At 37.4% G+C, this 24,107-nt stretch overlaps 1 protein-coding gene across 9 annotated transcripts in view; it reads right to left on the bottom strand.

Annotated features, from left to right (window-relative positions):
- LOC127440881 (gastrula zinc finger protein XlCGF7.1-like) overlaps positions 1-22,830 on the bottom strand; it is a 108,681-nt gene extending 85,851 nt beyond the window's left edge. For 2 of the 9 annotated variants that reach the window (XM_051697947.1, XM_051697956.1), the window contains exons 1-3: positions 22,786-22,813; positions 20,525-20,655; positions 11,681-11,926 (exon numbers count right to left, since the gene is read on the bottom strand). In XM_051697947.1, coding sequence (XP_051553907.1) covers positions 11,681-11,765 — 85 coding nt within the window. In that variant the 5' untranslated portion in view covers positions 11,766-11,926; positions 20,525-20,655; positions 22,786-22,813. The other 7 variants (XM_051697940.1, XM_051697943.1, XM_051697942.1 and 4 more) reach the window with 7 other exon arrangements.
- Positions 22,831-24,107: the final 1,277 nt, after the last annotated feature.

Here is a 24,107-nt window from a genome sequence, read left to right as displayed (position 1 = left end):
ATCTATAGCTTGTTTCAGGGTGGTAAGTCACATGACCAGAGAGCTTTTGAAACTGAAACAATGAAAAACATTGAAAGTTCAAATAGTGTAAGATGAAATTGGACAAACTCAAGGGTGTGCAATATAGAAGGGTAGTCAGAGAACATTTTGTACCTGATTTGATGGTTGAAGGTCACATGACCAAAGAGCAACTGAAATTGGAAAGTTAAAATGTTTTCATTTAAAATCATGTGAGATGGAAATGGACAAACTAAAGGGTGTGCAATATAGAAGGGAATTCAGTGTACATTTTGAAGCTTGGTTGACGTCAGAAGATCACATGACCAAGGAGCTAATGAAATTCAAATGTAAAAAAGTTAGTACTTTGTTTACGCTCCCTAACTAATTCAACTAGGTATATGGAATGCTGCTTACATTTTCACGTTTATTAGCTTTGGAAAGCGAATTAATGTCGGACTCCTGAAAATAAGACCTGTGCAACATTGTGCACAATTTTTTCATCATGACACTTATTTGCCAATTGAGTCTGTGGCTCAACTGGCTTGAAAGCTATTGAGGTTTGACAGCATGAATATGCATTGAATATCCAACTTTAAACTATCTTTACCTCTGTCCTCTTTAAAAGAACCAAACTCAGGCCTCTTTAAGGGAACTGAGTGAAAAAGGACCCAGTTCTCTTTGCATTCACATTGTCTGTGGCTTTGAAAGTGGACTCAGATCTCTATTTGACCCACTTTACTTGTAACAGGGTTTCAGACCATTTTACATTCACACTGTGTTGTTTTTATGAAACCCAGGCCCAATTTTTAAAACATAAAATTGATGATACTCATTCTTATTAGGGCTATATTTAATGTTAAGAGTGCAATAAACTCTACATATTAACATATGAGAATAATTCTAAAATACATTTAATGACCTTAAAATGAATAAAGAGCATATTAACAACAAAAATAAGGTTGATCAGGATTAATATTTATTATATATAGACAGCCTTGGGCTACATCAATTCATAGAATACAATAATCCAGTATATTTCAGTCATAATTTTGTAACTTTCATGCAGCATTTCAAGGCAAAACCCTCGAGTCTTTGTTTGCACATAACACTAAAGAAAGACCCTTGAGATTGTTTTGTGTGAAGTTTACATAGTTTTCATATGCTCCTCGCTCTGTCATCTCCATAGAAACAGTATAAGTGGATCTTTCCTCTGCACCTTATCATTTCCTGTGTACGGTAACCTGTCAGGGCCAAACATGCTTGGCAATGGAAAAAATAAAGTTAGCCTGAAGCACTTTGTGTTCGCAAAGCACGATATTAGCAAACAAGACCCCAAGGTGAAAGCGAAATGTTCTCAGACCAGCTCTTGAGATGGTTTTGGTGCTGTTCACTTTAAAGGTGCCGAGATCAGTGGCGATTCTAGACCCTTTTAAATGGGGGGTGCTTGTAGGGGGTTTACCAACCAAAATTGAGTAACAATGATGAAAATGACAAGTGTTTTATGGTGAGTTAATACACCATAACATTTGAGGTTTGCCCACAAACTTTAAGCCATGTTGCCATGTTCTTTAGAATAACAACCGAGATTAAATGATTAAGTAAATTTAATGCAGTGTGCAGTACAAGGGATGTGTACAGGTCTTGTACACTTTTTATCTTTAAACATTAAATATATTGATTTTAAATGGTCCTGCAGTGTAACAAATTATATTAAAAAATACAAATAGTATTCCGTGTTGCATCTCAATAACTATGAGGACATAAAAGCTGCATACATAATAATTATACAAAAATTAGAAAACGCTATTTAAAAAGCAATAGCTGGAGTATGGCATGGCACACCACATGCCAACTTTCAAAAAGTATTTTGTGTCTGCCAAATCCATAAATGCTAAAATATCAGCATCGTTCACCAAAGGTAGGAAATATTCAACAAATATCAAACTTAAAGCAAAAAAATATGCATTCATTATGCATTGACGTTTTATTTAGGGGGGCCACTGGTGGGGTAACTATTATTGACACCGGGGCACAAATATGGGTCAAAAATCCTAATAACATTGCTCAGAACGATCAAAACTGAAAAAAAAAAAAAAAAAAAAAAAAACATTAAACACATACTGTGTGTATTTGAGCACAAAAGTCTCCAAAAAGACAAAACAAAAAAAAAAAAAAAAAACTGCATGCGATCTGGATGCAGCTCAATGTAGAAATTAACATGACTAATAATTTGCTGTACTTCCTTTGCAGGCCTGTAAATCACAAATTTTTAAATAACCTAATTTCAGATTTTCCAAGATCGTGAAAACCCTGGAAGCAATACATGACAATTACTTACAACGCTGTATATAACAACTTATAAAGTTGTCAGATAAAAGACATTTCTATTAGTACATTTGTATTACTATTACTACTCATCATGTTTTAGAACAGCATCTCTTTGAAGAAACTTAGACCAGTGTTTCCCAACCTTTTTTCTGCCACGGCACGCTTTTTACGACTAAAAAATTCTACGGCACACCACTATCCCACATAGGCTAACCATCGTCAATATCTGTCCTTTTCAAGAACTTGTCCATGTTTTCTGTCCATCTTAGTAGCGTGTTTACTTGTAATGTTTGAAATTCGGCTATGCAAAAAAACAAGTCACATAGGTAGGCTACGCTGTGTGAGGTCACAGGTGGCAAGAGCGCTAAATGGGTACTGAAAAAACAACAAATTTGCTTCTTTTCTAATTTGTAGATTTGTTCTTGCAATGCCACAACAAATGACAGGGATGCAAACTCATGAGGGGCGAAAAAGGTAAGACAATCACTGGTCCACAAAAAAAATTTCTGGGGATATTGTTTTTAAAGAATAAGCTAAAAGCACCAATTCCAGCTATTTAAGTGATTCAAGTTTATTCAAGTTTACAATTGTGCAGAATTAGCTGCAAAATAAAGAGTATTTTGGTGAGGCTTGCTTCTGTTTCACAAATTTGTTCAATTTTATTAACTGATTAGTTGAGTGACCCCTTCTGGGAATGTCACTAGGTGACGACAAATGAGCATCAAGTATGAGTGAGTCAGTGAATCATTTTGAGTCGTTCATGACTGAAATTTACCAAGAGACTTTATAGTGTTTAAGCATTAAAAGAACAAAGCAGATCTATAGTCTTCCTTCAGTCTGAGCATTTTTCATCCAAAAAGACAACAATAATAGTCTAATAGTGAGTTTCAATAACGTCCTTACCTTCTCCAATATTAAAACTTGCATGGCTACAAATCAACTGACTTCAGTATAAGAATTATAAACACAAAGCAGATCTACGGTATCATTTTACTACAGTAGCCTATTTAAACTGCTGAGCATGGCTTTTACCAGAAAAGACCACAATAATAGACAAATAATAATCATTTTGAGTTTCAATAATGTTCTTTCATCATTGTAAAGCACATTTCACGAGTTGAGTCGAGGTGTCAACGCTCCGTTCAACGCCAGTGTCAAGCGGCGCATTGCCCTCCACATGACAAGAGTTGCAGAAAACGTCACAGACGGGCAATTTTATGAGTTTGCCATGTAAAAAAGCGGGAGGTGTGCACAATAAACATTGAAAACATGTATTTGGAAGAAAGAAAAAAGCTTGCAGTTGCTTTGATAGCAGAAAGTAATAAAAGGACTTGTTTATGTTTAGGTCTAAGCGTTTCCTTGGTGAATTTAAATTAGTTCAATATCTGGGGTCTCTGATATTCGCAAACGATAAGGTAATATTTAATTAAAAGAAATTATATGACATTCAATGTCTCTTCACAAATTTGGACAGTTTTTAAATATTTCTTGTTGCTTAGTACTCTCAAAGACATTATTGGTGAAGCAAAAACGTGTGTGTGAAAAACACTTTGGTGTAAAGTGACGTCACTTCATAGACTTCAGTGTATTCTGCAGCTCTAATGCGAGTCATGTGAAAGACCCTTAATATCAGTCACTTTTGCACATTAATTATTGCTCTTCACAATCACAAAAGTGACCGATTATGGTTTCAAAATGGCGAATTTCTCCGAAAGGTGAGGAGTTTGGATCCCTGAAATAATTTTTTTTTTCATGCATTTATTTATTTTGTGGAATTTGATAATTTTCCACGGCACACTAATTTTCCACTAGTGTGCCGCGGCACAGTGGTTGGGAAACGCTGACTTAGATAAAGCATTTGACCTGAAGATGACCTTTGCTCACTGTGACTTTTTTCCAGAATGCTTTTTGAAATGAGTCGACAGGGTGTAACTCTTCACACTTGAAGGCTTCTCTTCAGTATGCTCTTTCTCATGTATTTTTAGGGCTACTGAATGAGTGAAACTCTTTCCACAGTGTGAGCAGGTGTATGTTTTTTCTGGATTATGGATTTTTTGGTGCATCTTCAAATTGCCAGCTTTTGCAAAAGCATCGCCACACTCAGGGCACACATGAGTTTTCCCACTGTGGATTTCCTGGTGCTCTTTAAAACGGTGCAAGCAAAAAAAACTTTTTCCGCATATGGAACACAAATGGGGCTTTTCATTTGATGGCACGATAGCATTTTTAGCACACTCATCACAGTTTAAGGACTTTGCTCCAGGATGCTCACAGAGCATATGATTTTCAAGAAATTTAAAAAAAAAGAAACCCTTTCCGCAGTGAGGGCATATGAAAGGCCTCTCTCCACTGTGAATTCTCATGTGAGTTTTAAGGTGTACTTCAAATTTGAATCTCATTCCACACTGGAGGCATGCGATAGGCTTATCTTTAGCGTGAATCCTTGCGTGACTCGTAAAAAATGTTTTACGAGTGAAATTCTCTCCACACTGAGGGCATGTGTAAACGTTCTTAGCATTGTTAATTCTTATATGATCCTTTGTTTGTTGTGAGGAATTCTGTTCAGTCTGTGAGCAACTAAATGATCTCTCTCCAGGTGTGACATTAGGAGATTTCTGATGCTGATGTTTCTCCTCCACTTCATTCAGTTCTTCATTTTCCTTTTTCACTTTCATCAAGTCTGAAACACATTAAATAGATTAAAAAAAAAAGTTAAAGAGCAACAAATGTGAAAATAACAGAAAATTATAGTAAACCCCAGTATAAATGGCAGAGGTTGATTAAACGCTGAATCATTCCTTCTGAATGCCTCACCAAACCTTGCAGTTATAATTAAGTCATTAATGCATTGAGAATTGAATTAATGCATATTGTTCATTTCAATTTTTACACAGAAATGCAAAGTCCCCTTTCAAATTGGTTACTTTGACACTGCGTGAGTAGCTGACGCTACAGGAACTCATCCTAGGAGTGCTTTGTATGTTTTATTGAGTGTAAAGCACATAAAAGAGCTGTTTGCTTAATGACGTCTCTTTCAAGATGTTGTTTCGCAAATGTTTTCCAACTTGTGAGCGAAATATCCCTGTCTGATGGGCACGAGCCTTGTTTCTTATAAGTGGCGCTTGTTGAATGCATGAAACTCAAGACGCTTTGCTCTTGGCTCCCTTTCATTCTGAAAGCCGAAGCCGTTCACCTATCCTTCCACTATACTCCTCCTACGGCACAACCATTCCCGTGAGGACGGGAATAGAGCATGGAGATTTGAGGATTTGTCGCTGGCCCAACCTTGCGTGCCTCCTCTCCTCTATATCAAGCAGCTTGACTTGTTCATTACGAGCACTGTTATTGCCAGGGCTGAGCCCACACTGACTCAGCGCTTGCTGAGATTGATTGTGTTCATCGTTATCACATGAAACTTTAAACACTTCACTCTTTGCTTGCATTCATTCTGAAAGCCGAAGCCGCTCCCCTCTCCTTCTGCCATACTCCTTTTACAGATCCCGAGGGACGGCAAGAGGACAGGATATAGAGCATGGAGAGTTTGAGGATGATCTGTTGCCGGCTTGGGCGTTGAGTCTCGCCTCTTCTCCGTCTAAAGCAGCTTTGCCTGTCCAGTATGACCCTGATGATCTGCGTGCATCATACAATTACGTTGTAAGCTTGCCCATGCCCTCTTTGAAGACTGCGCAGTTACTTGCTTTGGCTTTGGTCAAACGTGTTTGGAAACTTCAAGCCCTGTCGGTCCATAATTCTTGCTTGGAATTCGGACTCGGCTTGTCAAAAGCCATTCTTGAGCCTAGAGAAGATTATGTGCCCAAGGTTATGTCCACTCCCTTCAGAGCTCAGGTGGTAACCTTTTAAGCTTTCTCTTCTCCTCCATTTGAATCGGACAAGGGGCAGAGAATACACATGCCTTGTCCCGTGAGAGTGTTATGCATGTACGTTGATCGTACAAGTCAATTTAGGCTTACAGATCAGCTCTTTGTCTGCTTTGGAGGCCATTATAAAGGTTTGGCAGTTTCCAAGCAAAGGTTTTCTCATTGTTGTCGATGCCATTGCACTCGTCTATGATCCGCAGGGCGTGAGGTGTCACATGGGGATTAAGGCCTATTGGAACAAGAGCACTGCTTCCCATTGGACTTCAGCAAAGGGTGTGTCCTCAGAGTACATCTGTCTGGCTGCAGGCTGGGCTTCCCCTAATACCTTTGCCAGATTTTATAACTTGGATGTTTTTAACTCTCTTCCCAGGTTAAAGGAGAATTGATTTCTGTATGTCTATTGCCTTGAGGTCTGATGTCATTTTGAATTGGCCGTTGGTCTCATGACCTGCCGTTCCTTGACTCTTCTAGATATGAAGAGTAAAATTTTAATAAATCTGTTGTTTACTGACCATTCTGAACTCTTATCCCACCTCGGTATTACTGTACAATGTTTCACTATCCTGTATGGAGTGTCACTTTTATATTTACAAACCATACATGATCACTTAGTTCTCTCTTTTCCTTTGCATTTTCAATATGAAGGGGAGACTGTCAATGCCTTTCAACTACCCCAGTGTCTGGTTTTCCAGACATTAAAATAGGATGAGTAATAAAAGTAGATTTAATAAATAGTATATTTGCCCAGTGTAAATAAAAATACATAGGAACTGTATCTAAAATAAATGAGGGGCGATACATACTAATACAACAGGCTGGAAAAATAGACATTTATTCATTTTAATATCCTTTATATATATATTTTGAATGTGTTGAAACTTGACACCGGGCGACGCACCCTAAAAACGGAAACGTTAGAATGGTTTCATGCTGAAGAGCCGCTTAAAAGTAAGTTTTATTTTCTCTCTCGTAAATGTAAATGAGTGTAAATGCCAACACCATCATATATGTCGAAAGGACTGATGCCTGTCATGCAAAACATGAGCTCATTGATGTCATTAAATGAGTCTGCTTTTTTATTCCATGGTTGGAGGCTTCCGTATATATTCCTGTATGGAGTGTCACTTTTATATTTCCAAACCATACGTGATCATTTAGTTCTCTCTTTTCCTTTGCATTTTTCAATATGAAGGGGAGACTGTCAATGCCTTTCAACTACCCTAGTGGTTGTGCATGTGAATCAGTAGATACAGAGAATTTACAAGTTAGAGATGGTCACTCCTAGGAGTTCCCACAGCATCAACTACTGATGCAACGTCTCATTCCCTCATTTCAGGGAACCAAGGTTACAGTCGTAGCCGAGACGTGAATTTAGCTTATTTTGAAACCGTTCTTGGTACAATGTGTGAATAAAAACAAAATATAAATTTCACGTACATGCCATATTTGATATTTTTTACTTAAATTTTAATTTTTGAGTAGTGGATTACTAATTTTTTTATGGGTTGCTCGACTTCAAAATTACTTGATAATGCCCATCAGGGTTAAAAGGTAATTCTATCATTCTCATGTTGATGGCATAAAATCTGTTGGATAAATTTAAGGTTATGATGATACAAGCGCAATTCTTTTTAAGTATCTTTCCTTTATCTGTCCCAATATTATTCAAGTCAATGTGGTCTTCTGCTGCTGTAGCTCATCTACTTCAAGGTATACAGTGTTGTGCCTTCAGAGAAGCTCTTCTGTATTACACAGTTGTAGCATGGGTATTTTAATGACTGTTGCCCTCCTGTCAGCTTGAATCAGTCTGTCCATTCTCTTCTGACTTTTCTTACTAACATTATGATATTATGGTGTTGCCACTCACTGGATTTTTGTCTTTTACACTATTTTTTATAAACTCTAAACCAGGGACCTCAAACAAGCCATCCATTTGGCAATCTCCATCAGGAGCGGGTCACTGTCAGATTGTTTGTTAGCAAATCAAAAGACTTTCTGCCTGTCAATCATTGTGCAGGTTTGAAGGGCAGCCCTTATATGCTTTTTTTAAGTACCAGTACGGTATCCTGCTATCGCGAAATGCTCCTGGTCAGACGGCGATGGCTCAAGCCTGCTTTATACTCGATGCAGCTGCTTGTTCGCGAGGGTTCGAGTGCATAAAGTGACATCATCGTGGCTGTCGCCAAGGCTTCGTTTCGCACGGTCGTGTACATGGCAATTTTTTTAACTTTCCGAGCGGTGCGCACGTAATACATTGGTCCGATTGCACGAATTGGAGCAGGGTAATCCAGGGGAGATATAACTGTACTTTTGAGGCAGAGTATATATTAAGGGCAATGTTTTCACTGTGAAATTACCTGTTGCAGCTTTCAGTTGTTTTTGTTCAGAAAGACAAGTATGCTTATTTATCCACTACCTTTTGTGCACAAGGTCTAAACAATACACCAACATTTGGTTTCATTAATATATAACTGAACACCTTTTGTTTATTTTATACTGTGTTAAGTAAAATAAAAAACATGTAAAGTTCATACAAATATTTCAAATGTAAAAGTCAAATTCTTGTCTAGTCTCTAAAATATAAAACTAGTATCTTAATGGTAAACTTGAGTGCTTGAGTTTAGCCACAGACAGACTATCCTACTGCTGGTTCTTCGTTTTGTTCACCTCTTGCATATGTGTTCACCTCGTGAACATAAATTATAATTATAATACCTAGCTAGGTAAATACAAAGATCAGCAAAGTGCTTTTTCACTGCTGTTTCTTGCTGGATTAGCTAATATATTCTCTGCACTGCCCTCTGTCGTTTGGAGAAGAGTGCAACTGTCGTGCATGTCGAGTATAAATGCCTCGGGCCGCCGAGAGCTTTGCGATCAGGATGTGCTGCGGTGCCAGGCGAAAGTATAGACAAGGCTTCAAGGGAACCCATGCCCCTGAATCGCTCCAATACAACAGTCACCAAGTTCATCTGTGGCATGGCTAATTTAACAGTTAGCCTGGTGGAAATTCCAAAACAGATAAAATCGCCTAAAGCACCTTTAACTCATTCTTGTATTGATGACGGATAACACAAGACACAAGAGTGTGAGGAAACAAAGTGCACTATGACCCAAAACATACTGTGTAAGGACTAAATAACAAAGAAAAACGCATAGAAGCTGCTTCGTCTTTTGGTAGAGATGGTAACTTAACTTTTTTTTGGGAGTGCGTCCTTATTCAAAAGAAGAAAGTATTCAACACTTAAAAGCTTTGGCTGATCTTTGAACAAAGAGATACTGCTGTTTAATGGTTGTACATAATTACTTATTTCTGACTATATTATAAAGAGTAGTCGAGCCAAACCGAGTGATCACCATCCTATTGCTCGTCGCCCTCCCCCTCCCTCTTATGCACAAAACTAGTTTCTTACTAATGATGATGTTTGTAAGGATCAGAGCTTATTGCTGCCACTAGATGAAAGAATTCTAACATAGCACATTAGGTTACATCAGCATCATGTTAATTAGATTTCATGACAATGATGTTTGTAATACTTCTTAATCTTCCACTCCTTATAACCAGTTTATACATTGTGGTCATTAACAAAGGAAATATTTAAAGTAGGTAGATACAAATTACTTTATTTTCTGTATAGAGCCACGGCTGTAACATTGTAAATAAGCACTTCCAGTGTGAAAGCCCTTGCAAGTCTCCTGCTGTAGTTACGCTGCAGTTGCACTGTAGCTTCGCATATGCGCTGCTCACGCTTGCAATGTGAAACAGGCATAAGAGTTAGGCGGCCGATATATTACTGGCCGATAACTGGGAAAATCTAAATATTATAACGCCAATAATTGAATTGCTGCCAATATTTTCGCCGATAATTTGTTATGGTTTATATACTTGCGGCTGAAATTCTTGGACTGCCTGCGGCTTCTTTCCTTCAGGCAGATACTTGGGCACTCTCAAGCCACAGTGTGCGTGCGCATACGCAGCGTGTCTGTGTGAGTCAGAGCCAAACTTATGTTGCTCTGTGAGGATTATTTCAACATCTCTGCACCTTGTTACGTTGTTTTGTGGCTGGTTGTAGTCATCTGCTGTAAGTACTGATGGCATTTCCCATATTCTGTTTGTTTCATGAGGCAATAAACGAAACGCGACAAACATGTACATATGTTACTTGGAGGCTATCATTTTCACTTATTACTTCATGAAACATAAACAGAATGTGGGAAATAGCACATCATTACTTACATCACAGCATTGTGATTAAAACAAGTCCAAGCACAACCTAAAATGGCACATTCAAATAGTTATACTGTGGAACTGTCTCTAAAGCGCCATAGCAAGCGTCTGTGAATGAAACACGCATAAGCACAAGCACGCACGTTCATAACACACACAAACCACCGCTGCACTCGCAGTCTGGCTGCTGGCACTAATAATACACTATGTATACAGAAATTAGCTTTGTTTTGTGTGGTTTGTTGTTTAATATTCGTTACATGCAGTTTATCGTCTCATTTTGGTTTAATGCATTATTACAGCTGTTGGAAGTTCATTATTCTCTCTCTGTGAGCGAATCATCAGGATTACCATAAACACCTATATAAATGGGCACCATAATTTTTGCAAGTGAATTATTATTTATTTCTCATTTAAATCATCATACATCTATAATATAGGCACATTTACAGTTCACGTTACATCCGTCAAACCTTAAACAGCAGTCCAAATTCCAAGCTTTTAAATGACACCTATTTTAAAATGAGAAGCTTTTAATAAATTAGCAAGCAGTTCCAGGTTGAAGGATGACAAATTTAAACTTTTTATTTTTTTATAAATATCGGTATCGGACACAATGAACTGTGAGTTATCGGTTATCGGCTCAGAAATTCCATATCGGTGCATCCCTAGTAAGAGTCATTTGCTCATGAATTAGACAACACTGGCCGCGATGCATGTTTGTTTTTGCGTGCAGCCAGCGAACAAAACACAACATAAAGGCTTGTTGTCTTTGTTTTATTTAGTAGAACACGGCCCTTTAAACTAATAACAGACTTCAAGCGCACAACTCGGGTAATATTTGAGCTTGGTTCTGTAGATGGAGCACTGCCGGTGAATAGTGGTGCTGGAAACACTGTTATATACAGTTACTGATGATGAGCAGCTGTAAAGAACATCAAACTAGAAAACGGGCGTCCGTTGACTTCTCCGTCAACTTCTAGTGTTTTGTGTAGCGTGTACAACTCCAGCCCACTCAGATCCTACAGTAGACAGATCCTTGAAGAGAACTACATGATAACATTAAAAGTCAAAGCTAATGTAGAAAGTGAAAATGTATTTTTGGGCAGGAATGAAGCATAAAGTAATACAAATTGAGAGGTCGTTATTTTAAGATGCTGCTTAAGACTTATGAGTGAAAATCCCAGATGTTTCTGAGATAAATCACACATCATCAGTTATTAATAAATAATCAAGAATGGACACAAACCTATTTGTTCCTCGGTATCTTCATTTTTCACTTTGTGTGGTTCTGGATAACCCATGTCCTCTCTCTCCTCTTTAATACAATCCATCTTTGCAGCAGTATGTCAGAAACTGTTGACACACTTGAAGTTTGTCCTGCTCTTCTGGAAACTCTTCTTCAATTCAAAGATGACAGGAATATTCAAAGCATTTATTGGTGAATTGCTTTGGGAGTGGATTCACAATCACTGTGTGGTAGTGATGACCAGACCTGTCAACATTAAAAATAAATGTCAGAATTTAAACATTTCTGTATTAACACCTTTAAGCTTTTCTGCTTTATTTTTTACATTTCTGTATTTATAGTCACATTTACTAGTGTATTTTGTATCTTTACATTTGAGAACATGCTTTGACAGCTGCCTCATTATCATACGTTTAAGAAATTATGAATCGCAAATAAAGAAGAAATAAGTGAGAAAAACACAGGAAGTAACATATTAAAAGAATTTTCCATTTGTCGTCAACACATCGTCATAAGATTTGTTGTGCCGAAATCTGACTCCCCATCACCTTATTGGTCCCTATCCCTAAAACCAAGTACACACTACACTAGAGGTAGACAGATATATCGGTTTTACCAATTAATCGGTGCTAATAATTGCTTTTTGGAACTATCGGTTATCAGAAAAAATCTATGCCGATAGATGTCGATAGTGTTTTTCTTTAATAATGTATTTTTATATGCAGTATTGTAACACAGCCAAGTCTCCATCTTTTTTTAGGGACTATAAGTCCCTAGTGTATTTCAAGCTTTTTTATAGTTCAAATTAGGGGTGGGCGATATACCGGTATACATTATAAACCGGTAGACATTTTGGATTATCGTTTGTATCGCGGTAACGCAAAAGCACCGCGTGACAAGAAATGCTCACCTCATTCTATTCATGTCACATGTACCCGGTACACATTCTGTCTGAGAAATGGAGGAAGAAGATGGAGCAGCTTCAGCTGAGACTGAGAGAATTGAAGAAACAGGGTTTTTCAGGCAGGTTACTGACAATTAGCACCCGGCCGATATTATCAGCCGATATTAGCCTTTCACCGATATATCGGTATCGGCGTATATTTTACCAATATGCGCCGATATGAAAACTTTTTTTTCAGAACATAATGCAGAAAACAATGCTTTAGAATTGTTGTCATTGCGTAGTTTGTCCAGCAGAGTGAGCTCCGACTCCATTGTTTACAGAGCTGTGCTGTGGGTGGCTCTGCAGACAGAGCGGAGTTAAACGGTGCAGATTTGAGCCATCTCTTCTCGTTAAATTGCTAACTAGTTTGTGAAATACATAATGGAAAGTTATTAAAAAATGACCCCATCATTTAAAAAAACTAATATAACATTAACCCTGTCCCTGACAACCATGTCATTCATGTTTATCACATCTGTTTGCTGTTAGCCGGCTATAGTTTGTCAATGCAGTCAGTAATGTTGCAGATTGAAAGGTAAACATCAGAGCATCTTTTTGCAGCTCAACAGACAATGGTGCGGTGGTGGATTGTGTGTGGTGAGTGTTGATTTCACGCTTCACTGTTGCCTAGTTGGTGAGACACAATGCTGGAAAGTAAATAATGTCCATCTTTTACTCTCTGTGACAACGAGCTTATAGCTAACTAGCTAATCACGTACTTACTATTACTTTCATTGCTTGTCAGCTGAGTAGAAGCTAATGAGTAAACATGTATTCACAGTTTGGTACCCCCTTCAACCAAACAATTCCAGTCACTGCATTTATAAAATGTAATATTTAAAAGTCTGGTTTTCCAGACATTAAAATAGGATGCGTAATAAAAGTAGATTTAATAAATAGTATATTTGCCCTGTGTAAATAAAAATATATAGGAACTGTATCTAAAATAAATGAGGGGTGATAAATACTAATACAACAGGCTGGAAAAATAGACATCTATTCATTTTAATATCCTATACAGGTGCATCTCAATAAATTAGAATGTCGTGGAAAAGTTCATTTATTTCAGTAATTCAACTCAAATTGTGAAACTCGTGTATTAAATAAATTCAGTGCACACAGACTGAAGAAGTTTAAGTCTTTGGTTCTTTTAATTGTGATGATTTTGGCTCACATTTAACAGAAACCCGCCAATTCACTATCTCAAAAAATTAGAATATGGTGACATGCCAATCAGCTAATCAACTCAAAACACCTGCAAAGGTTTCCTGAGCCTTCAAAATGGTCTCTCAGTTTGGTTCACTAGGCTACACAATCATGGGGAAGACTGCTGATCTGACAGTTGTCCAGAAGACAATCATTGACACCCTTCACAAGGAGGGTAAGCCACAAACATTCATTGCCAAAGAAGCTGGCTGTTCACAGAGTGCTGTATCCAAGCATGTTAACAGAAAGTTGAGTGGAAGGAAAAAGTTTGGAAGAAAAAGATGCACAACCAACCGAGAGAACCACAGCCTTATGATTGTCAAGCAAAATCGATTCAAGAATTTGGGTGAACTTCACAAGGAATGGACTGAGGCTGGGGTCAAGGCATCAAGAGCCACCACACACAGACGTGTCAAGGAATTTGGCTACAGTTGTCGTATTCCTCTTGTTAAGCCACTCCTGAACCACAGACAACGTCAGAGGCGTCTTACCTGGGCTAAGGAGAAGAAGAACTGGACTGTTGCCCAGTGTTCCAAAGTCCTCTTTTCAGATGAGAGCAAGTTTTGTATTTCATTTGGAAACCAAGGTCCTAGAATCTGGAGGAAGGGTGGAGAAGCTCATAGCCCAAGTTGCTTGAAGTCCAGTGTTAAGTTTCCACAGTCTGTGATGATTTGGGGTGCAATGTCATCTGCTGGTGTTGGTCCATTGTGTTTTTTGAAAACCAAAGTCACTGCACCTGTTTACCAAGAAATTTTGAAGCACTTCATGCTTCCTTCTGCTGACCAGCTTTTTAAAGATGCTGATTTCATTTTCCAGCAGGATTTGGCACTTGCCCACACTGCCAAAAGCACCAAGAGCTGGTTAAATGACCATGGTGTTGGTGTGCTTGACTGGCCAACAAACTCACCAGACCTGAACCCCATAGAGAATCTATGGGGTATTGTCAAGAGGAAAATGAGAAACAAGAGACCAAAAAATGCAGATGAGCTGAAGGCCACTGTCAAAGAAACCTGGGCTTCCATACCACCTCAGCAGTGCCACAAACTGATCACCTCCATGCCACGCAGAATTGAGGCAGTAATTAAAGCAAAAGGAGCACCTACCAAGTATTGAGTACATATACAGTAAATGAACATACTTTCCAGAAGGCCAACAATTCACTAAAAATGTTTTTTTTATTGGTCTTATGATGTATTCTAATTTTTTGAGATAGTGAATTGGTGGGTTTTTGTTAAATGTGAGCCAAAATCATCACAATTAAAAGAACCAAAGACTTAAACTACTTCAGTCTGTGTGCACTGAATTTATTTAATACACGAGTTTCACAATTTGAGTTGAATTACTGAAATAAATGAACTTTTCCACGACATTCTAATTTATTGAGATGCACCTGTATATATTTTGAATGTGTTGAAACTTGACACCGGGCGACGCACCCTAAAAACAGCACCATTAGAACGGATTCATGCTGAAGAGCCGCATAAAAGTGTTTTTTTTTCTCTCTCGTAAATGTAAATGAGTGTAAATGCCAACACCATCATATATGTCGAAAGGACTGATGCCTGTCATGCAAAACATGAGCTCATTGATGTCATTAAATATCAGTCTGCTTTTTTATTCCATCAGTTACTCCTGGTCGAAGGCTTTCATATATATTTAGTTTATACGTAGGGTTACATCCTACATAAATTTAACGGTGCAACGCTCAAATATTTTGTAGAGTGTAAATTGTGACTTAGTGCCCATTTATGCCACAACTAGGCTAAGTTGTAACGTACGTATAGCTGGTGCAACCGGCCCCGATATTTATTTAGCTATTTATTTTATTTTAATTTATTCTTTATTTAAACAGTCAGCAATTGACTGATACTAAACATACAGTACTGATGTTTATTAAGATATTTATTGTATTTTTATTCTTTATTTAAACGGTCAGCATTTGTCTGATACTAAACACACAGTACTGATTTATATTTTATTTATTCTTTATTTAAATGGTCAGCAATTGACTTATACTAAACATACAGTACTGATTTATATTTTATTTATTCTTTATTTAAATGGTCAGCAATTGACTTATACTAAACATACAGTACTGATTTATATTTTATTTATTCTTTATTTAAATAGTCAGCAATTGACTAACAGTACTGATGTTTATTAAGCTATTTATTGTATTTTTATTTATTCTTTATTTTCTCAGTGTTCATTTCTAGAATTTGTTGACAATGTAGAATAATAATGTCAAATGTTCTTTGATAAAAAATATTTAAGAAAGCAGCCTTCTGAGTACTTTGCATAGTCATATCAGTGCAAAATCCACATAGAAAAGGTCTGTTTTCATTCCAGCTCAAAAATTAGCTATATCAGGCACCATATCGGTAATTGGTGAATTTTCCCTCTCTAAAATCGGTATCGGTCTCAAAAATCCCATATCGGTCGGGCTCTACTGACAATTCAATGACATTCATCTCGCATTCTAATTAAATATGCTTCTCATCTGACACACGCAGCTGTGTTTTACGTGATTGTCGCGCACACTATTTCTGAAGCATGAAAGTGCGAGCGAGTCCAGGCTTCACCATTTGTGCTCCACAGACAGGAGAGCTGAAATGGGATCATGCTACTCAATCCGGTTTCTCTCTATCGTGGCACAAAGTTCAAAACTTGCGTGACCTTTTGAATTCTACTGAGTTTTGAGTTTTTTACCTTAAAGCGCTATGGAGGAATTCAAACATCTCAAATGGAGAGAGAGTCTGAAATTCTAACCAACACTGACGAGGAAAACAGCAAATGTTTCATGCGCCAACAATTATGTGTCAACTGTCATGCAGATTTTTTAAACTACACATCATCACCCTTAATAAAATTCAGTTCGAATGATGTTAGATATTAGGAAACAAACTGGACATGTTTGCTTTCAGATATTCAAATATTCTTTACAGTGATAACTTAAATAATTAAGTGTTTTATATATATATATATATACATACACATACAGTACTGTGCAAAAGTTTTAGGCACTTGTGAAAAATGGTGCATAATGAGGATGTCTTCAAAAATAATGACAAATATTTTTTATTTATCACTTAATGTCATACAAATTCCAGTAAACATTAAAAAAAAAAACTAAATCAATATTCGGTGTGACCACCTTTGCCTTTAAAACATCACCAATTCTCCTAGGCACACCTGGACACAGTTTTTCTTGGTTGTTGGCAGATAGGATGTTCCAAGCTTCTTGGAGAATTCGCCACAGTTCTTCTATCTATTTCGGCTGTCTCAGTTGCTTCTGTCTCTTTATATAATCTCAGACTGACTAAATGTTCAGTGGGGGGCTCTGTGGGGGACATGACATCTGTTGCAGAGCTCCCTGTTCTTCTATTCAAATCTTTTCTATTTGCAAAATAATGTTTGGGAGTCTAACATTTATATTTCCTTTTGACACACTAAAGCTGAAGACATAAATAACCATCTTAAGACAAATGCTTTTGTGAAACATCTTATGTGCCTAAGACTTTTGCACAGTACTCATATATATATATACAGGTGCATCTCAATAAATTAGAATGTTGTGGAAAAGTTCATTTATTTCAGTAATTCAACTCAAATTGTGAAACTCGTGTATTAAATAAATTCAATGCACACAGACTGAAGTAGTTTAAGAATTTGGTTCTTTTAATTGTGATGATTTTGGCTCACATTTAACAAAAACCCAACAATTCACTATCTCAACAAATTAGAATATGGTGACATGCCAATCAGCTAATCAACTCAAAACACCTGCAAAGGTTTCCTGAGCCTTCAAAATGGTCTCTCAGTTTGGTTCACTAGGCTACACAATCATGGGGAAGACTGCTGATCTGACAGTTGTCCAGAAGACAATCATTGACACCCTTCACAAGGAGGTTAAGCCACAAACATTCATTGCCAAAGAAGCTGGCTGTTCACAGAGTGCTGTATCCAAGCATGTTAACAGAAAGTTGAGTGGAAGGAAAAAATGTGGAAGAAAAAGATGCATAACCAACCAAGAGAACCTCTGCCTTATGATTGTCAAGCAAAATCGATTCAAGAATTTGGGTGAACTTCACAAGGAATGGACTGAGGCTGGGGTCAAGGCATCAAGAGCCACCACACACAGACACTACAGTTGTCGTATTCCTCTTGTTAAGCCACTCCTGAACCACAGACAACGTCAGAGGCGTCTTACCTGGGCTAAGGAGAAGAAGAACTGGACTGTTGCCCAGTGTTCCAAAGTCCTCTTTTCAGATGAGAGCAAGTTTTGTATTTCATTTGGAAACCAAGGTCCTAGAGTCTGGAGGAAGGGTGGAGAAGCTCATAGCCCAAGTTGCTTGAAGTCCAGTGTTAAGTTTCCACAGTCTGTGATGATTTGGGGTGCAATGTCATCTGCTGGTGTTGGTCCATTGTGTTTTTTGAAAACCAAAGTCACTGCACCCGTTTACCAAGAAATTTTGGAGCACTTCATGCTTCCTTCTGCTGACCAGCTTTTTAAAGATGCTGATTTCATTTTCCAGCAGGATTTGGCACCTGCCCACACTGCCAAAAGCACCAAAAGTTGGTTAAATGACCATGGTGTTGGTGTGCTTGACTGGCCAGCAAACTCACCAGACCTGAACCCCATAGAGAATCTATGGGGTATTGTCAAGAGGAAAATGAGAAACAAGAGACCAAAAAATGCAGATGAGCTGAAGGCCACTGTCAAAGAAACCTGGGCTTCCATACCACCTCAGCAGTGCCACAAACTGATCACCTCCATGCCACGCCGAATTGAGGCAGTAATTAAAGAAAAAAGGAGCCCCTACCAAGTATTGAGTACATATACAGTAAATGAACATACTTTCCAGAAGGCCAACAATTCACTAAAAATGTTTTTTTTATTAGTCTTATGATGTATTCTAATTTGTTGAGATAGTGAATTGGCGGGTTTTTGTTAAATGTAAGCCAAAATCATCACAATTAAAAGAACCAAAGGCTTAAACTACTTCAGTCTGTGTGCATTGAATTTATTTAATACACGAGTTTCACAATTTGAGTTGAATTACTGAAATAAATGAACTTTTCCATGACATTCTAATTTATTGAGATGCACCTGTATATATATATATATATATATATATATATATATATATATATATATATATATATTGCCTATGAATTATTCCCTTTCTTGTATTGCTTTCAGAAGATGTCAAGTTTTTTAAGGAAAGTTTATAAGAAAAATAATAATACTGGTCAACATCAGACTGAAATGTGGCATAAAGTGAAATTTAGCATTATGGTAAGGTTGATTTAAAACCAAATAGAGTTTTTTTTTTTTTTTTTATGACTATGTTTGTCGAGTTCCAAATAATGAGATAATTATACAAGAGGAAGTCGTTTCATTTATAAAGTTCTTAATAAAAATAGGCATTACAATATGGTTACTTAATATATATACCATTTTTTCTTTTAATTAACTATATTGTGATATATATCGTTATCGTGATGTAAAGTGATTCATATTGTGATAACATTTTAGGCACATTGGCCACCCTTACTTCAAAGTCCCATGTTATGCACCAAATCTGAATTTTTCTGGTTATTATTGGGATTTTTGGTTGCACAATAAACTGCTTTTGGGATTTTATTCATTTTAGACTCTTGTAGCTTCATTGTCTGTGTCCTTCACAGTAAGGAAAGACAAAGAAATTTTTATCATTATATAAATAGATAACAAATTATCTGCATTTTCCACTGCCTTAGTTATTCATACCTGGAAATTCCACTATTGTCGACTGCTACACTACATGAAATGCAGTCTTTTGTTATCGGTCGTGGTGGTGCACACACTAAACGACTGGGAGTATCGACTACACGAACATTCATCTCTGACTGAAGCCATACGTACAGATGTGTTTTGGTTATTCCGATCACAAGTAAACCTATTCATCTCTTTTGACCACTTGTGTTCGGTTTTGAAACATTCCCACAACGCACCGTAAAAGGTAGCATCATTGCTCACTATCAAGACTATTTAACAGAGGCGGACCACTGGTATTAAAATTAATGGGAGAAACTGGAACACCCAACAGATGTAGAAAGGAAGTCCCGCCTTACAGGTAAAAGAGCCAATCACCTTATAGATACACACACTGCCTGTCAGTCAACTCGAGAAGGTGCATTACCTGAACCAGCCTGAAAAATAGCTGTCATGGTCCGGTCACTTTGTCAGGTTGGGGTTCTGCCTGATGGGACCGTGGCAGTATCGACCTGCCTTAGTGTTTTGTGCACCCCTTTTTTGTGAGTGCACGGATCTGGTTGTTTGGGACCACCTTGCTCTCTCTGGTTATGTTATGGTCCTGGCACCTTGCCAGGTTGTGTGTTTTGCCTGAAGACCATGGCATCATTGTTCCCTGTCTGTTGTTGTCAAAGCGTGTTTTCGTTTTGCCCTTATGTGTTTCAGGTGCCGCTGGAGTGCTGAAACAGTGTTTCCATGGGAACGCTAATCATTACAACCTTCAGCTGAGAGCGACACCTGACCCTTGTTTGTTCCTCTTATTTTAACCCCCTTGTGTGTCATGTTCGATGTCGGATCATTGTTACTGTTCACTGTCATATCTAACGTTTCTCTCTTGTGTAGTTGGAGCATGTTTGTGTATCTGTTGGTTGCCCGTCTATAGAGGTGCAGTTACCTGCCTGCTTGTAGTCGCTCTCACCAGTTGGTGCCCAGTACATGTGGAGGAGGATTCTTCGGTATCTGCCTGTGTCTCAGGAGGTTCGTCTGGGCTTCACTCTCAGGAGAGGAGTTTGGTGCCTGGGCTTGCTTGAAAAGAAAACTGTGTTGAAAACTAGCGATCTTTTAGCATGATCTGAGCTAATGAAGCATAATTTAAAATACCAGAGGAAGACCAATACATAGGTTTTACCAATCAATCGGTAATCTGCAAAAATCTATGCCGATAGTTGCCAACAGTTTTAATCTAGTGAATGTAGACTATAAACAGTTTAATTTGATAAATACTTAAATATAGAGGATTGTAACGAAGCCAAGTCTGCCTCATTTCAAAATAATTCCAGGCTTGTTTAGAGTTAAAAGTCCAGTGTTATGCACCAAATTTTAATTTTTTTTTTGTTTATTATTGGGATTTCGGTTGCACAATGAACAGCTGGGATTTCATTAATTTTGGACTCTTGTAGCCTCAATGTCTGTGCCCATCATGGTATGGAAATACTTCAATTTTTTTAAACATTCTTTAAATTCTATAAATCAATTTTAAAAACTATCGTCCAATTAACCCATGTGTCAATTTAAAAAAAGCTACTCAGAGGTCTTTAGAGGACAAAAATGTCTGCGTCAAAAAACTGCCATTATAACATTATATATTAATATTATTTTCAGTGAGTTAATTTTTTTAACCAACATCAGTCCTGATCATAACAACCAAATATTCATTAATTTTCTGGATTTGAACCCTTTTAAAAAAAAAAAAAAAAAAATATATATATATATATATTTTTTTTTCATTTATTAAATGCTAAGGGGATTTTTTTTGGGGGGGGGGATTATCACAGTCTATATGCCAAAAATGTCCATGCCAAAAAACTGCCATAAAAATATTATATATTAATATTATTTTCCTCATAACTACCAAATATTCATTCATTTTTAGGATTTTAACCCTTTAAATGCCAGTTTGTTTATATAATGCCACTGTTGTTTTTTACACACCCACACAAATTTATCAATACACACATACAAAACACACTCTGACATCCATACCAACACACCCACACAATTTTAGCTGCATCATTTATTCAGTTGGCCTGCAGTGCTCTATAATACAGCAAACAGAAAATAGGAAAAAAGCATGTATTTGCTCCATAGGCTAAACATGAGAAAAATGGAGCCATCAGGTGGCAAATATTAAAAATTAACATTTTGAAGCCAGGGCTCCAGAATGAAAGCCTAATATATTAGAATTCATGATGTTATGCTTTAATGGCACTGGTATGAAATATTGCAGTTTTAATGGGTTTCAACATTTTTGTCCTGAAGGTTCTGAGTGTAACTATTTTGTGTCCACAGTGTATTATAGATGTATTACAGGAACTGATGTTGAAATATCAAAATTCCCCCCAAAATACACACCTTTGGCCAAATGTATGCCATTGGCATTAACACAGCCAAAATGATTGAAAAGAACTAAACTGAAAACAAAAACGCCCCGAATTTCGCACAAGGGCTAATCGGTTATCTGCCTTTTCCTCCACCTTAGCTATCGTATCGGCAAAATCGGTTGACCTCTATATGACGCTATCATTGTCAGATTTTTAAGATGTTCTTTGATCAATATCTTGACCAACTGTTTTTAAGATTTTGTTCTTTCCTCATTCAAGTAGTTAGGAGCTGTACTTTATGCTGCTTGAGTGTTATAACTGACTCTTCAAAAGAGCTGCTGTTTGTAACATCTTTCATCCATGTGCATAAAATGCTCACAATCTTTTAAATATTTAAGTACACTCCTTTTTATTTGTATTTCTTCGTTTATGTCATTTATCTTTCATAACACTGTACGTTTGAATATCTACCACAAAAATACGAGTGTCATTTATACTCACATGAACCTCCAGCAGTCTGATAAACAACATACATAAAATATAATGAGAAATTGTGTTCATGTAACTCTGTATGTGTAACCAGATCTCTGCTAAACTGACACTCTGAACACATCAATTCAAGTAATCGCAACATTTACTGACGGAAAGTAAAAACAAAGAAAAATCTGTAATTGCGCTTCACACAAACAAAACACATTTATGAAAACTGCACTTCATAAACCAACGCAGAATGGTTTCAATGACATTGCCACGGTGTTATGACGCGTATATAAAGCTTTAAATCAGTTTTGAATAGTTTTATTCGCCTAAAATGCGGAAGCGCTCAAAAACAAACCTGCAAACAGAAGAATGATGAGTCGCGGTGCAGCCTTATGACGTCACAACAACGCAACGGTTCTAAGTCAAATAAAAGTCCTAATGGGCAAATACTAATACAGTAAATACATAAGAAAAAATGGGCTAAAGGAGATCACAATATTTTGTCATTCAAGATGGAAATCAAGAATTCTTTTTTAAGTTATTTCTTGGTTAGAACTTGGGTCGAACATTTTGGGTAGCCTTCCACAAGCTTCTCACAATAAGTTGCTGGAATTTTGGCCATTTCTCCAGACAGAACTGATGTAACTGAGTCAAGTTTGTAGGCCTCCTTGCTCGCACACTCTTTTTCAGTTCTGCCCACAATTTTTCTATCTGATTGAGGTCAGGTCTTTGTGATGGCCACTCCAATACCTTGACTTTGTTGTCCATAAGTCATTTTGCCACAACTTTGGAGGTATGCTTGGGGTCAGTGTCCATTTGGAAGACCCATTTGCGACTGAGCTTTAACTTCATGGCTGATATTTTGAGATTTTGCTTGAATATATCCACATCACTTTCCTTCCTCATGATTCCATCTATTTTGTAAAGTGCACCAGTCCCTCCTGCAGCAAAGCACCCAACAACATGATGTTGCCACCCCCATGCTTCAGGGTTGGCCTTAACCTTATTCCTCCAAACATAATGATGGTCATTACGGCCAAAAATTTCTCCACTGTGGCCAAAAATTTCCCCATCTCCAAAAAGTAAGTTATTTGTTCTCATGTGCACTTGCAAACTGTAGTTTGGCTTTTTTATCGTGGTTTTGGAGCATTGGCTTCTTCCTTGCTGAGCAGCCTTTCAGGTTATGTCGATATAGGGTTTGTTTTACTGTGGATATAGATACTTGTCTACCTGTTTTCTCCAGCATCTTCACAAGGTCCTTTGGTGTTGTTCTGGGATTGATTTGCACTTTTCGCACCAAACTACATTCATCTATAGGAGACAGAATGCATCTCTTTCCTGAGCAGTATGATGGCTGCATGGTCCCATGGATGAACCAGACTTGTGGAGGTCCACAATTTTTTTTTTTTCTGAGGTCTTGGCTCATTTCTTTTGATTTTCCCATAATGTCAAGCAAAGAGGCACTGAGTTTGAAGGTAGGCCTTAAAATACATCCACATCAGTACACCTCTTATCAGAAGCTAATTGGCTAATTGTCTAAAGGCTTGACATCATTTTATGGAATTTTCCAAGCTGTTTAAAGGCACAGTTAACTTAGTGTATGTAAACGTCTGACCCACTGGAATTGTGATATACTCAATTAAAAGTGAAACAATCTGTCTGTAAACAATTGCTGCA

Source organism: Myxocyprinus asiaticus, chromosome 5 (assembly GCF_019703515.2).
Source record: "Myxocyprinus asiaticus isolate MX2 ecotype Aquarium Trade chromosome 5, UBuf_Myxa_2, whole genome shotgun sequence".
Taxonomy (NCBI): Eukaryota; Metazoa; Chordata; class Actinopteri; order Cypriniformes; family Catostomidae; genus Myxocyprinus; species Myxocyprinus asiaticus.
Note: the sequence above shows the minus strand (reverse complement) of the source record. Positions and strands in the feature narration are given on the sequence as shown.